Here is a 14,420-nt window from a genome sequence, read left to right as displayed (position 1 = left end):
TGTATATGAAAATAAGTTAATAAATTTTTTAAAAGAAGCTTATTTTGTAGAGAGAAATCTTCTCAACAGTTAAATTATGCTACTTTTTACATAGGTGCGTTTAAATATAAATTTCTTTTAAGCTGCTAAAAACTCAAAAGCATTTTAGGGGTCTCAAATAAGATCACTGATTAAGAGAGTTCTTTCAGAAGGCTACTTTAAAATGCATTTCTGCTTCTAAGAAAATGCTCAAAATACATCAGTCTGCTGCCACCTAGGGGTCACTCTAACATTAAACTGTGTACAACTGTCCATTCCAAGAACTTTAAACAGATCTTTTAAAGAATTACGTAAAGCAAGATTTTAGTGATATAAAGAAAGAATTACAGTCTAATACAAGGGAAAAACACAATAAAAATTGTTCTGCAGTATGATTTCCATTATTGCAAATGGATGGTTACGTTATACACACACATACAACTGTATATAGAAACAGTGGAACAGAAATACATAAAAATGTTAACTAAAATTACTTCTAGGCCAGGGTATTATAAGTGACCACTTCTTACTGCATATTTTTTACATTTACTTATTGCATTTACTTTCCACAATGGGAATGAAGTATTTTCTAACATGAAAAAGTTAATTCTTAAAAAATATCACTAAAAACCATTTCTCCTTGTTTTTCGGAAACCTTACCTCAGAATCTACAAAATGCCTTTGGTAGTAGTAAAAGCCTCGTCGACAAAGGTTACAGTGGGTTAGAGCTGTTTTTAAGAAATGTCTTCTATAAACCTGGTGCCAAGTATCCTTAATCTAAAATAAAAAAACAAAGATCAAAGAGTTACTGTACTCTCTTCAGGTCGTTTGAACACATTCTGAAAAGTCATACACAAAGTTTATTTATAAAAAAGCTAATTAAAACAAATGGCAATGTTGTTATTCTACCAACTTTTTTTGTCCATTAAAATTTTTTTTCAAGACCAAGATTAGATTTACTACTACTTTGACTCCTTACCAGTTTATGTACTTCAAAATTTGCAGTGTTTTTAACAAGCATCGTTTTTAATATTCAAATAACCATCTTGTAGAGTAGATAGGGTGGGGATTATCCTCCCCCAGATAGAGGTAAGCAGTCCAAAGCAAAAAGAGGTTATGAGCCTTGTCTAGGGACAGAGTTAGGACTAAGAAGCTGGTCTCAGACCACGTCCATCAACCCAACAATATTTCCTTTCTGATTATTAAATTTCATTGTTAACACAGCAATATGACCCCATCACGTTATTACTATATAGTCTGTCAGAGTGTTCAAAGTTCTTTCATACCATTGTCTTTTGTTGAGCATAACAATAATAATGTTATGTAGGTAAAACAAGTATCATCAAAACCATTTGACAGATGAGAAAAGTGGGGCTCAGAAAGATTATGTCAATGACTGACCGTAATATTACCAGCTAATGGAATGGAACTGGACTAGAATTTACATCTCCTGAAGGCTACTTTAAAATGCTTTCTGCTTCTAAGAAAATGCTCAAAATACATCAGTCTGCTGCCACCTAGGGGTTACTCTAACATTAAACTGTGTACAACTGTCCATTCCAAGAACTTTAAACAGAAGTAATTAAGATATACAGCCAATCCATATCCTAAGATATGGGCAAAGTCCCTCCTACTGTATTAACCAAAGTGTCAACACTTACAGCCACATACAAGTCTAACGCTAGATGTAAAACAGCTTTAACTGCTTTGAGTTGCACCAGTTTTCTTTTCTTGTTCTGATCTCTGGTGGAATTTAAAATAAGTACTCATTTCTCAAGTGCAGAAACATAAGTAGCAGATAACCTTTAAAAGAATTTACGTGTGGCTCTGAAACTTCTTATATGATTGTCTTCCCCACTAGACTGACTTTTCTAAGTGAGTTTCACTTAAGCTAACTTAAGCTAACATTAAAATGAGGTTTTGATCCCTTGTATCCTAAATAGGGAACATAGGCCCAGAAACAAGGGTTTTTTAACAATTTTCCCCAAATAAGCCTCATGAAGGTAAGCAAAGAGTAGTCTAACTGTGATCAGTTTTATCCTCATATTTATTATAAATGAGGAAAATGAGATAGAACCCAAAGGCATTATCCAATTTAATAAAAACTTATTGTTCATATTTTTTCTAAGTCCACTCACACCTGATTAAGGTATATTTGATTAAAAAACATACATATATATAAATGAGTCATATTTTAGCAGAAATTCTATTTTGCAATCTGAACCAGTATGATGTGGTGCAGAGATCTGGGAGGGTTTCATGCCCTTTTGCCAGAACTAACTGCTGACCTTGCCCAGGTACTTCACTTTTCCAAGTCTCAATTCCCCCATTTATAATATTTAAAACAATCCCCTTAAAAAAGCAATACTGAGAAAAAAATTTGTACTCTTTACACAATTAAAATGACTGAGCTTTCAGTGCCAGCCAAGCACACATGATCAAAGTCAAATTAACCACTTAAATATCTAAGTAACACATTAGAAGCAGTTACATTTTACTACAAGAAACAAAGACTAAAGAAGCCAGTTCACGCTTTTCAGCAGTATTATTACCAAGCTCGGATCTACTTCCACTCCTCGGGATTCCAGGTTCTTTCGGACTGTAGTTATCTCATCACTTGCAAGGTAAGCGGGGTGCTCCTCGTTACATTTCAACATCTTCTCCAATTCATTCTTGGTTTCATTGTGAACAAACTTTAAAATGTTTAAAAGAGGATTGTGTTTAGATGGTTCATGATTTGGCACACTTATAAAAACAGAGTCTCAATTTTAATAAAAATTAAATTATGCTATCGTATTACAGGCGCCACAAGCCCAATCATAACAAACAAGAAAGAACACAGTACCCTGGCTTATGAACACAGGGCAACAGGCTTACAAATGTAGAACCACCTGGACTTAGGAGAGGCAAAAAGAAAAAAAAAGGAATTAGCTCTGTGTTATATTTCACTCTTGCTGAAATGTGTTACTGTCGAAGCTACAGCACCTGGCACCTTACTATGTGCTTTCTTTCTTGAGCTTAGGGTGTGGTTGCAGTGTAGGAAAAAGTACCCTGAATACATGGGAATAGAAATGTTCTGTAAACGCCTCACGCCTAAGAACCAGATGACTGTAAGGATTTGTAGTGGTTCATATGTTTCTTTTCTGATAAATTAAATATAAAATTCAGTTTGATTTTCTGAAAAAGTCTTTTCATTAAAAATCATGCTTTACACTGCTGCTGTGAGGTGCCTATGATTCTTAAATTCACTTTCAGTCTCTTTATAAATTGTTCACAATCTCTTCACCAAAGGAGGAAAACATATGCACACTAGTGATAAGTTTGAACATAAGACTCTTATATGGTGTCAAATTAAGTTTATCTTTTCATTATCAATTCTTCTTTCAAAATTGCAGGTACAAGAAACTAGCTTCAAATTCACTGACTACTCTAAACAAGTTACTGTCGTAGCACTTTGCCCCAAACTGTGCCAAGCTACAGAATCTGAGTATTCATACAAGGATAATATTTACACAAAATTAACTGGCTTGTAAATGGAACTGCTACCAATTAATGTTCTCTGAGAACATGACACTTTAGAAGAAATGTATTTAATAAAGAGAAATGTCACTGTTTCCTTAAACATGTGCTATTTGGTCTGAGGTAGGAAGGAATCTCTAACTATGATATATTCCCCAACTCCTCCTGTCCTGATTTCACTTTCGGCTGTCCACACCACACTTGGTCTTCAGGAGAACACTTCTCTCCCATCTATCCTGACCAAGGTCTCCAATCACCTCGCTCAAAGTGAGAACGTTTCAAAGAGAGGGGTTTTTCCTAGAAAACTAAGGAAAAAGTAACAACACAAAAGCACAAAGCAGTTTTCAGAGCACGGATTTCTCATCTTCAACAAAGGACAATCTTAAGTTTCTCTTCCTGCTAAATTCAGTCACTCAAAGACAGAAGAATCGTTACACAGCTACCTAAACTTGCAAGGTGAGACCTGGGGATATTCTCAAACTTTTCTAGAATCTGTTTCTCATTGTAACCTGCAGGTATGAGGTCTAGGACAGTGGTTTTCAAGTGGGAGTAGGAAGGTTAGAAAGGTTAGAGGAGAACTCGATTCAGCGAGTCTGATACAAATCTTTGTTTTGAAAGAGAAAACAAAAGATGGACATACAAACGCCTGCCTGAGGGACTCTGACATCCCCTCTCAATACTCCAAATCACGGCTTCTGATCCACAGTCAGCCTGGTCTTATACGTGCTTCCCTGAAACCCTGGGAGAAGACTCTTCTCTGAAGGGTTTCCATTTTCCTCCTCTAAGCTACAGATCCTTGCACTGACTAAAACTAATTTCTCTGCTTCTCCTAAAGGGACACCCTATGGGTTCAAGTTCCTGAGAAAAATAACTGACAAGCAGGAATCATTTCTCTCCAAGAGTGTTTGGCCAAAGCATATTTACCACTAAGTGCTGAGGCAAGTTCTGCCATCATTGATTGTTCTGGAGACTTCAGGTCTAATTTCACTAAGCCTTGAAGGTCAGATACCATTTTTCTTTGGACTTTATCTGCCTTACACCAGTTCTTTCCAATCAATGTTTCTCCCTGTCTGGAAGGCAGAAACCTCTGATGGCTCCTCCAGACATTCTTTTCTGACAGACCTCCTCCTCTGAGCCCACATGTAGAGCAGAGATAACTGGTGCGCCCGGAGCACAGGCGAGGTCCAACCACTAACTCTGACACTGCCTCAGCTCCTCTCCAGTCTCTTAACGACCCATTTCTACACAAAACTGTATCAGAACAAAGAGAAGAGGAAGACTGTCTCTTTGCTATTAAGACAAACGGGGACTCACACCTGACAGAAAGCTCATGAAACAGGAAAGGCGTGAAACTAGGAAAAGATAGGGTGCTGATCACATAATTTAACTGTATTTAAAATAAAAACAAATACAAATAAAATATATAAGGAAATAGGAATGACGTATCATTCGGTAATTTTTCATTCTCTTTATCTCCTCTCTTGATATTTCTGTACCTTGGTCTCCTTTCTCTAATTCCACGGATTTGAGGAATGAAGAAAAGAAAGTGGACTGGATGCCACCTGTTCTTCTTATTCGTTACTCCCTTTATTTACATATTTTGATGCTATATTCTATTTATATTCATTTTTATTGAAGGAATGAACATAAGAATGAGACATGGTGTAAGACGGAACGCCGGATGGGAAAAGAAGCCTTAACGATAAGGAAGAATAAAAGGGGTGGAGGCTGGGGAGGAGGACTTGAACGACTTACATGTTTTCTCTCTACTCACACATTTGTAGTTATTTATACTTGCCTTTACCATTTTGTTCTTCTGAAGTGCTCATTAAACGTTTATTAAATGAATGAATTCTACAATTCTACTTCCTGTCTGAATTTTTATACTTGTTTTGAGGACAGAGGTGCAAAAAATGCAAAGGAATCAAATAATCTGAAGAGCCAACTAACAGAAAAATTCAGAGATCATATACTAGAATAAGGTAAAAAAAAAAAGTCATTATATCTTTTACTCTAATCACATTCATACGACATTCTCTGAAATCCTTATCATTTTTTCTTCTGTTTCTAACTTTAATCTTCATTTTACCTCAAATAGGGAGCTGAAGTGAACAAAGAAATCAACCACAAAAGGGGCATGTTTCATCTCCCCTGCCTTTTAATAACACAGCTACCTTACTCTTTAAAAAAAACCTTTCTTTTGTAGCTTACTGTTTATTCTTAAGATTGTTTATATTTTAGAAAGGACGATATGAAACAGGTGAAATTATTAAGTAGAGGCATACAAAGGTTATATTTTAATGCTTGAATTATAATGAACAAAATTCTATCATCATAAGACAAGAGATTTGTTTGTTTTTACCTGTTCTTGGGTCCGATTCTTCCAGTATAGCCACCTCTTTTTCCAATCTGGACCTACCATGTTTTCAATTGCATTTTCAGCTAGAAAAATTAAAAAAAAATTTTCTAATTCATCAAGAATTTTAATGCTTACCAAGTACATAAATTATAACTAATAATAGGTTTGCTTTCTTAACTACTTCAAAGTGCTATATCAATAAAATTCAGATGAAATGAAAAACAAATACATGATTGATATGGTACATATATAAGAACACTTTACATCTATTTAGAATCTATGACAAGTACAATTGCGTATAAAGTTCTCATAAGTATGGTAGCAAAGACTAAAATAGTCTGAATTACAGCTTTTTAGAACGAGTACATATAAACTCATGTGTCCACTTTATTTAATGCTTTTAGTAGTTACTAGGTAGTTAACTGAAAAATTCCACAAATCATATTTCAACTATAGTACTAACGACACAGATTTGAAATGTTAATTCGTTTTTTTTTTTAAATGCTCACTGATGTTGACTGACTCCGTTCCCACTGGGAATACTCAAAACTCACTCACTCATGTCCCTACTTACTATCCTTGAGCCGAGCCTGAAGAGCCTCCTCCATAAAATAAATAGCTGCATCCCACTGCTGCTTATCAGAGATGGACCGGTCTTCTAAAGCGTTGTGCTGAATAACTCTCTGAAATAACAAGGAAAGAAAAGCAGCTAATTTGATTTATGTCTTATCATTTTAGTAATTTTATTCAAATTGACAGTTTAGCAAATATCCAAAATAAGAGATGTATCTAAAACAACAGAAAAATAAGTCCCTGCCACCCAAACGCAGGAGGCCCTATTATCTGCCAGCTTATGTGTCAGTTTTCTGTCTAAAAAATAAACAGCGGAGATTTTCTCCTAGCCCAAATTAAATGAGACGACCATCTCTAAGACAGTCCGGGGCGGGAGGGGGGAGGGGGCATATGACACATTTAGCTACATAAAATCCAACATCTAGAACCCCAGTCTTCAGTAGTTAATAATTCAGATCATTTGCACTTCTTCTTTTTGCCATACGACCTACACGTTAGTATTTTCAAAAAAGACAGGAGAAGAAATAATAATAAGCATTATCTCATTGTTAACAGTAATCAAAAATGTATGGAGGGAAGCTTAAAAGGTTTAGATGATCATAAGTAAATGTTAGTTATTTATTATAAGAAAACCGGTCTTCAAATTTTATAATTTTTGAATGGATAAAAATGGCACCATTCTCTCAGAAAGTCAGTCTTAATAAGACATTTAACAAGAATGAATAGGGTTTTCAAATATGAAGACAAACATTTCTTCAAAAAAAATAATAAATTCGACCAGCCAACAGTGAGATTCACATTTTCCTAGAAAACTGCTCAATCTTATCTTTCAACAGAGCCTCTCATCTCTGTCTAAATTGAGCAGGTGCTTAACAAGGTTTGATATGGTGATAAGAATGCTCTGCATAACAAAAGCTTTATCAGGTGGTGGAGGTCAGGAGGCAGGCTTTGTAATTAAAGGGGGCCAGTATCCCAGCTTTGTCAAGGACAGGAATAGGACTGCTTAAGAACTAAATAAAATAATGCTTACAAAACACATAGCAGAGTTTCTGGCACCTTGTAGCTACTCAACACATGGTAGTTAGTGTTATGAAGTTAGGAGCCTAACATTTTATGACTCAAACCCACTGAAAACTAACGTGTCTAATTCCTTCCATTACCAAAAGGGTACAATGAGAAGCGGCTGTCTACAGTCCAGGCCCATGTAATGCCTAGTGGATGACAATTTGTGAAAGTTGAGAAGCCTATTTACTGTGAAGTTTGACTTTTCCCTGAAATCACAGCCGAGAAAGAACAAACACAGGGTGATTTTAGAAGGGCAGAGAAATGTCAAAGGGCTGACTACAGATGGTAAATCTATTTCTTTCCTTCATTATTTTAAATTCAGGATCTAATTTAAACAGTTACATAAAAAGTCTCCTATCAAAGAGCATTAATTTGAGAAATTATACAAAAATATGAGGCTGTCACCCTAATATACATGCGACATACCAAGCTGTCCTCTGCAAAATCGTTCCACTTGTGGCGTTTAACACTTTCTTCCTTAACAGCCTCTTTAAGTTTATCAAATATGTCATCATGCTCTTTTCCTTTTGGTTCTGTCATGAAGCGGGAAAATTCTTCTTGCAGGGTCTCCCAAGCAACCTAGAATTATTTAAAATAAAAAAGTTATATTTTATACTACATACTTTATTTAATGTGTAACATGAAAAATAAACACATGAATTTAAGCCAAATAGATGTGATAAACCAGCTTATCAGAAAACACATACAAAATCACATTTTTTTAAGTGTCAGCAAATATAAACCCTGGTCTAGAGATCTCACACTGGTGCTGGTAGGATAGATTTGGCCTCCAGACATGTTTTGCTAGACATATACAGTGCTTTAAATTTTTAAAATTTAGTAGCCAACATTTAAGCATTGAGACTTCACATAAACCCTGCGTTTCCAGCCTCTCTCAACTCTCTGGCAACACTGTACTCACATTCCTACATAGCACCACCTGCTGGAGCTGAACAGGACCTGCCTCCTTTGGAAAGGCATGCATGCTAGTCAGCCACCAGACTTGGTTCACTTATTTATTTATTTCACTCTGTACAACATGTGAGTTTGCAGGCTTCTTTCACGCTGCAAAAAGTTTAAAATTTCTTAATGATTTAGTCTTCTTCCCATCTTTCCTTTATGCAAATATATGAAGCAATGCAGCAGTATTTCCAACAGAGCTGAGCACTACCCAGCCTCGTGTGAGAGCTAACTGCTAATCATCTGAACAGTGAACAGGAGAGCACAGTGTCCAAAGCAATTAAGAACTATAACTACTTCTGATTAAGGGGGCTAGAGAATGTTGCATTTTATATTGGCCCTCTTCATTTTAAACATTAAGAAATTACGGCATAAAGAAAGGTGACTGCGAAGAACACAGAGCGAGGTATTAAAATCGACATTTCCTGACCTTCAGCAGGTCCACACCTTTCTACCACACCCCAGCGTGAAGGAGAAAGCAGCAGGAAACAGAATCATTGCTGTTTTCATGACTAGCTCCACTCCTTGAACCTTAGGATATGAAAATATCCTATCATGCAAAAGGCCCAGAAAAAGGTTTGGCCCAGGAGTGAGATCTAGTGAAGTGGTAGCAGCAGCCCTCTAATTTAGGGGTAAATGTGTCAAGAACTGATGCAAGGGTCAGCAACATGAAGCTTAGGTAGAGCAGCTGCAAGAGTTCTCAGAAAGAGAGGACTGAGGAAATTGAGAACAGAGGCGAAGAAGCTAGGACTGCAGCAGGATAGGAAAGGGGTGAAATACACCTGAATAATTAGACACTGATGTTTTGTTTCTAAGGTAGGTATGAAAAACAAAGTTATTTTTAACATTGATTTTAATTTTGTGAGCACCTTCACACAGAAGCACAGAATACATTGACTCTTAGCTAGAACAATCATCCTTGAAAGTAATATACATGGCAAATCAACTTGGATGACGATAATGATCATCATTATCATAAAAGCAGCTGGCATTTACGGAGCAGTTACCATGGACCAGGACCACTGTCTAAGTATTTTACATACATTAACTCATTTACTCCTTATAACAACCTGTGAGGTAGCCAACATTATCACCCTATTTCATAGATGATGAAACAGAAAGGTTAAGCAACTAGCCCCAGGATCACACAGCTACTAAGGGGTAGAGCCAAGATACATGGGTAACAGAAATGCAAACTTTAGGGTACTTTCTTATAATTCCTAGTCTAACCTCTGGCAGGATCCTAACTAAGGAATGATTATTTAAGTATAGTCGAGCCCTGCAGAAAATCGGTAAATGTTTCATCCATCAAACATTGTCTTTATGGAATCTCTGTCCACACAAGAAGCTAAAAATATTTCACATTCAAGCAAATTTTGCTTGTTTTTTTAAACGCTATCTTTGGAAGAAGAACCAATACCGTCAGACCAACACCATACCAATTAGTAAATTTCTATAAAAGTAGTAATTGATAGCAGCATTAAGGTTAATCCCAACACAGAGATGAGGAATAAAGAATAAATGGAGAATAAGGACCAAAAAGAAAGACAGTCACTGTGATGGGAATAAAACCTAAAATTCACAGCTCCTACTCCCTTCAGATAATGCTTCTTACCCATTTAATTAAATTATATCCTAACCTCTACTGCTTTATTTGGAAGCTGTTTATCAGTCCACTGTTTAAGCTTGATATCCACGGTAGTATTAAAAGTCCCTGAATTCATGGTCTGTGCAGCTGGAAGATAGATGTTTTCAATCACATGAGTTGATACTCTTTCCCACAAAGACTGCTGAAGGATTTCCTCCCTAAAATTAAAAAAAAAAAAAGTTTCAAGATCACTAATATTAAGTTTTTAAAAATAGCTTTATTGAAGTATCATTAATTTACAATAAACTGCACATATTTAAAGCTCTGACCTATGTGCACACCTGTGCATCACACCTTGCTAACACTTGGTGTAGTCATTTTAATTTGAGTCATTCTAATAGGTTTATAGTGGTATCTCATTGTGGTTTTGATTTGCATTTTCCTAATGATTAATAATTCTATGCATCTTTTCATGTGCTTATTTGCCTAAAGTAATACATACTTTGTACGTGTTGACTGTGAAGTGGAGCTCAAGACTGAAAACTTCTTGGTAAAATTTTAACAATTTATCAGACCATAGCACAAAGCAAAGAGATGTTACAGGATATTCCTAGAGAAATTGTTCAACACTTCATGACTAAGGTAACAATATAAAAGATGCATAATCAAGTTGAAAATTCTGCCTTAAAACACATCTTTCAAGAACACAGCTCTCTAAATAAGAAAAAGGCAACTATTTCAATCAAGAAAAAAAATTGAAATCTCAAGAAAATATTTATTTGGCTTCTCCCAAACTAATTTCTACTGTAATATAATACTACAATATACAAAAACACTCTGCTTATCCAGCGGTCAGTCTTAAGAGTAACCTCAACCCTCCAGAATCAGTCACAAAGCTCATAGTAGCAGAAACCTCCCTGACGTCTAAAAGCCAAGCTGTGCTTTTCCTGGGTGAGGAGGTCAACACCTCCTCCTGTCTAAGACTACGCATGCGTGATCACTCACTCAACAGTAGTGTAACATTAAGCCCACTGAGTCAGTGAGCTTAGCTGCTGGGTTCTCCTTGCTAACTTTCAGGTGTTTTTTCGGTTACAACCAGAAAACAAAAGAAAGAGTATAAGAAAAGGATATACCACTGAGGAGCAGAAGGACCGAGTCAATTTAGTCATGACATTAATGACAGATAATGGGAGAATTTTAGGAGCAAGTTGGAAGAAAAGAAGCTTGTCAGGGCCTCCTATTCAGATACAATTCTGAACACAAACTCAAGATTTCTGAAACATGAACAGAAGACTAGGATCCAGCCTCTGACCACCAGAGCTTTTCGCTGTTCCTGCCTCAGAACAGACATGGTCTGTTATCTCTTCCTAGGAGTCTGTGGGCGAGGAATCTACAGCCCAGGCACCCTTTTAAGACGACCATAACAAAATCCCAGACCACCACATCCTGACAGGCCTGCAGTAACTTTCTCAAAGAAGCCTGCTGCTTCCCAAACCTATCCTTACCGAGCCTCACCTGCCATTTCATCACCAAGCTGCTGTCCTCTGTCCAGACTCCCCCTGCTCCCCTCCCTCACAATAATTTTTATTGTGCCCCCAATACCCTGTGCCGTAGCAAACAAACCATTTTATATTCTTATTCTTTCCCTGTTCCTTGTATCTTCAAACCTTTCCTGGCTCTCCCTTACACACAGTGATTGTCCTCAAATTCTGCTGACTGGAAGCTGCTCATTAGGTGAATATGCTGTAGAGTCAGAAAATGGAAGCTGTGTTCCCTTCACCCCACAATCTCTCTTCTGGACCACTAGTCGTCAACTCTCATGGAAAGACACCTGTACTGTGAGGCCACTCCACCTGGTTTTACCAACTGCTACACTTACTTACACAGACCAATTCCCCAGCATACGTTCTTTGTGACTGTAGACTTCCTCTCTATCCTAAATTTTGCTATTATCCGGGGATAAAAACCACAAATATACAAAATACGATTAACATTATAGTTCTATTTATTACCCTCTTTATCTCCAGGAACTTTACTTATACTCCATTTTAATTAAAAATTGTTTCAAAATGGAAATTTCTTCTTTTAAAGCAGAAGATATGCTCCATTTAATAATTTTAACCAATCCAGAAAAAGTAAGAAGTCCTCCATAATTCCTCCTTCAGTAGATTATGACTATTCACTGCTCAATTTATCAAGAAAATTTAAAGCCTACATAAATATTTGTGTGTTTACAAAAGTGGATATTACACATACTGTTTTATACTTTTTTGAAACTTAAAGTATATTGTACATCGTATTCCATGTCAACATCCTATGTTTCCAATGGCTGCACAGCAATCCACTCTATAGATAAATCAAATATTATGTAATTCCAAATAGGAAACGTAAATTTTCAATTTTTTTACACTTACACACAAAACTGTGGTGAAGACTCTAGTGTGTTCATCTTTGTCAAACATATCTTCATTTCCATAGATTCCTAGCAATGTACTTATGGACATAAATGTACTCACTGTTTAATCGACTTGTCTTCTCCATTACTTACACATCCAATCACTAAATCCTGTCAATTATACCTTCTAGGTAACCTCTCAACTCAAAAATATCTCCTCTTCTCCATCTGCACAATCACTATTCAAGTTCAAGCTGCCATCACCTCTAATCTAGAATATTTCAACAGCCAACTGTCTCCTTGCTCACAGTTTTCTCCACCTGTAGTCCATTTTCCCTACTACAAAGAGCTTTCTAAAATGCAAAGCTGACCTAAACCTGTTCAATGGCCCTCACTGCTCATGGGATAAATTCCATGCTTCTGAACACGGCTTGTAAGGTTCTTAATAATCTGTATTTTGCTTTCATTTACTGTTGTATCTCCTGCCTCTTGCCTCTTCCTGTGCTAAAGCCACAGGTAACCGCCTTCAGTGACCTGTGTCACCTTTCACACTCTCACCTCCTGGACTCTGCAATATTCCTCTCCTTGCCTTTACCTAACACCTATTCACCCTTTAGATCTCAGATTATGTGTCAGAAATCTTTTTGATTCCTCTAATCTGAGTTAGGGGACTCAACTGTGCATTCCCATTTTCTTTTCATTCTTTTAACGTCAACAAAATAAACTTAATATTTTTCGCCAAAAATTGAATGCAAGCCATGGTATCATTTTTTTAAAAAGTATATTTCTATAAATCCAGCCAGCCATCCTTCTAAACAACATATGAAAAAAAGACATACCTATAATCATGGTCACATAATGTTAATGATATATCAATATCTCCTGCTTAACGTGATTGATTCCTAATGATCAGGTATATTGTGTGAAAACGTTGAGAGCCTATTTCTCACTATAATGCATCATATGTCAAATCTAAATCCCCAATAACTTTCTGAAAATACCGTTAAAGTATAGTAGAATGTCTATAAGTAAATAAACTATCACATTAGGACACAAAATGCTTGTAACACTGCTTCCAGATAGCCAAATATAAATTACACAGTCCTGTGACTTAAATACGTATAAATGTCTTAGGCATAGATCCTAAAATATGACATAAGGCATATGCAGCAAAAAGATACTACCTAAGACAACATCAACTATATCACAAAAATAAAATGTTTTGGCTACAATGCAGCTGAATTCAATATGGCCTGAAGAGTTAAGATTAGGCCCTGCTATTTTGATCTATGTTTGTGTTAAGCCATAGAGCTTGAAAAAAAGAAGTTGATGAGAAGATACAGAATCATCTGATCCAGCCGCTCACAGAATAAATCTCTAGCAGCCAGATGTCCTAGTTCTCTGCCTTGCCTTCCCAATAGGCAAGCTGGCAAGACAGAAGTCTTGTCCCTTCACAATGCCCTTCAGCCACCTTGTGTTAAATAAATTAAATTTATCTTCAAGGCTCACTTTAGCACAGGTTTACTCTGATATCAGACTTGTTCTGTCCAAACAAAACTAACCATTCCATTTGATGATGCCAGAAATTTATAGAGGCACTACATTTTCCTCCCATAAATAGCATTCCTAGTTATTATAGTTTACAAATCACTTTGTGTATACATTATCTTCATACAACCTAGGAAGGCAAGTAGTAGTATATTCCTTTTGTGTATGTGTGTGTGTGCATTTCTACATGATCTATCTTGTGCAACTTCAAAAAGCCCCAGAACTGGCTTAAAATACAAATAATAGCAAACATAACAAGTTGTGTTTTATATATATCTGATTAATCAGCCAACAAGTATAGATAAAATCAGAATTCTTTTTTGGATAAGGAGAGGAGATTAAAAATAGGCATATTTTGACTACTTGAAGAGAAAACAGGGTTTACCACTGAGGAA

General features: G+C 36.3%; 1 protein-coding gene across 4 annotated transcripts in view; it reads right to left on the bottom strand.

Annotated features, from left to right (window-relative positions):
• Nucleotides 1–14,420, bottom strand: part of OPA1 (OPA1 mitochondrial dynamin like GTPase) — an 84,802-nt gene that overhangs the window by 27,479 nt on the left and 42,903 nt on the right. For all 4 annotated transcript variants that reach the window (XM_005601892.4, XM_001500454.7, XM_005601891.4 and 1 more), the window contains 6 exons: nucleotides 10,135–10,300; nucleotides 7,961–8,113; nucleotides 6,471–6,579; nucleotides 5,900–5,979; nucleotides 2,571–2,711; nucleotides 679–795 (listed from right to left, as the gene is read on the bottom strand). In XM_005601892.4, the coding sequence (XP_005601949.1) occupies nucleotides 679–795; nucleotides 2,571–2,711; nucleotides 5,900–5,979; nucleotides 6,471–6,579; nucleotides 7,961–8,113; nucleotides 10,135–10,300 (766 nt within the window). The remainder of the gene's footprint in view (nucleotides 1–678; nucleotides 796–2,570; nucleotides 2,712–5,899; nucleotides 5,980–6,470; nucleotides 6,580–7,960; nucleotides 8,114–10,134; nucleotides 10,301–14,420) is intronic.

This window comes from Equus caballus, chromosome 19 (assembly GCF_041296265.1).
Source record: "Equus caballus isolate H_3958 breed thoroughbred chromosome 19, TB-T2T, whole genome shotgun sequence".
Lineage (NCBI taxonomy): Eukaryota > Metazoa > Chordata > Mammalia > Perissodactyla > Equidae > Equus > Equus caballus.
The sequence above is the reverse complement of the archived record's forward strand: the minus strand, read 5'-3'. Positions and strand labels throughout refer to the sequence as shown.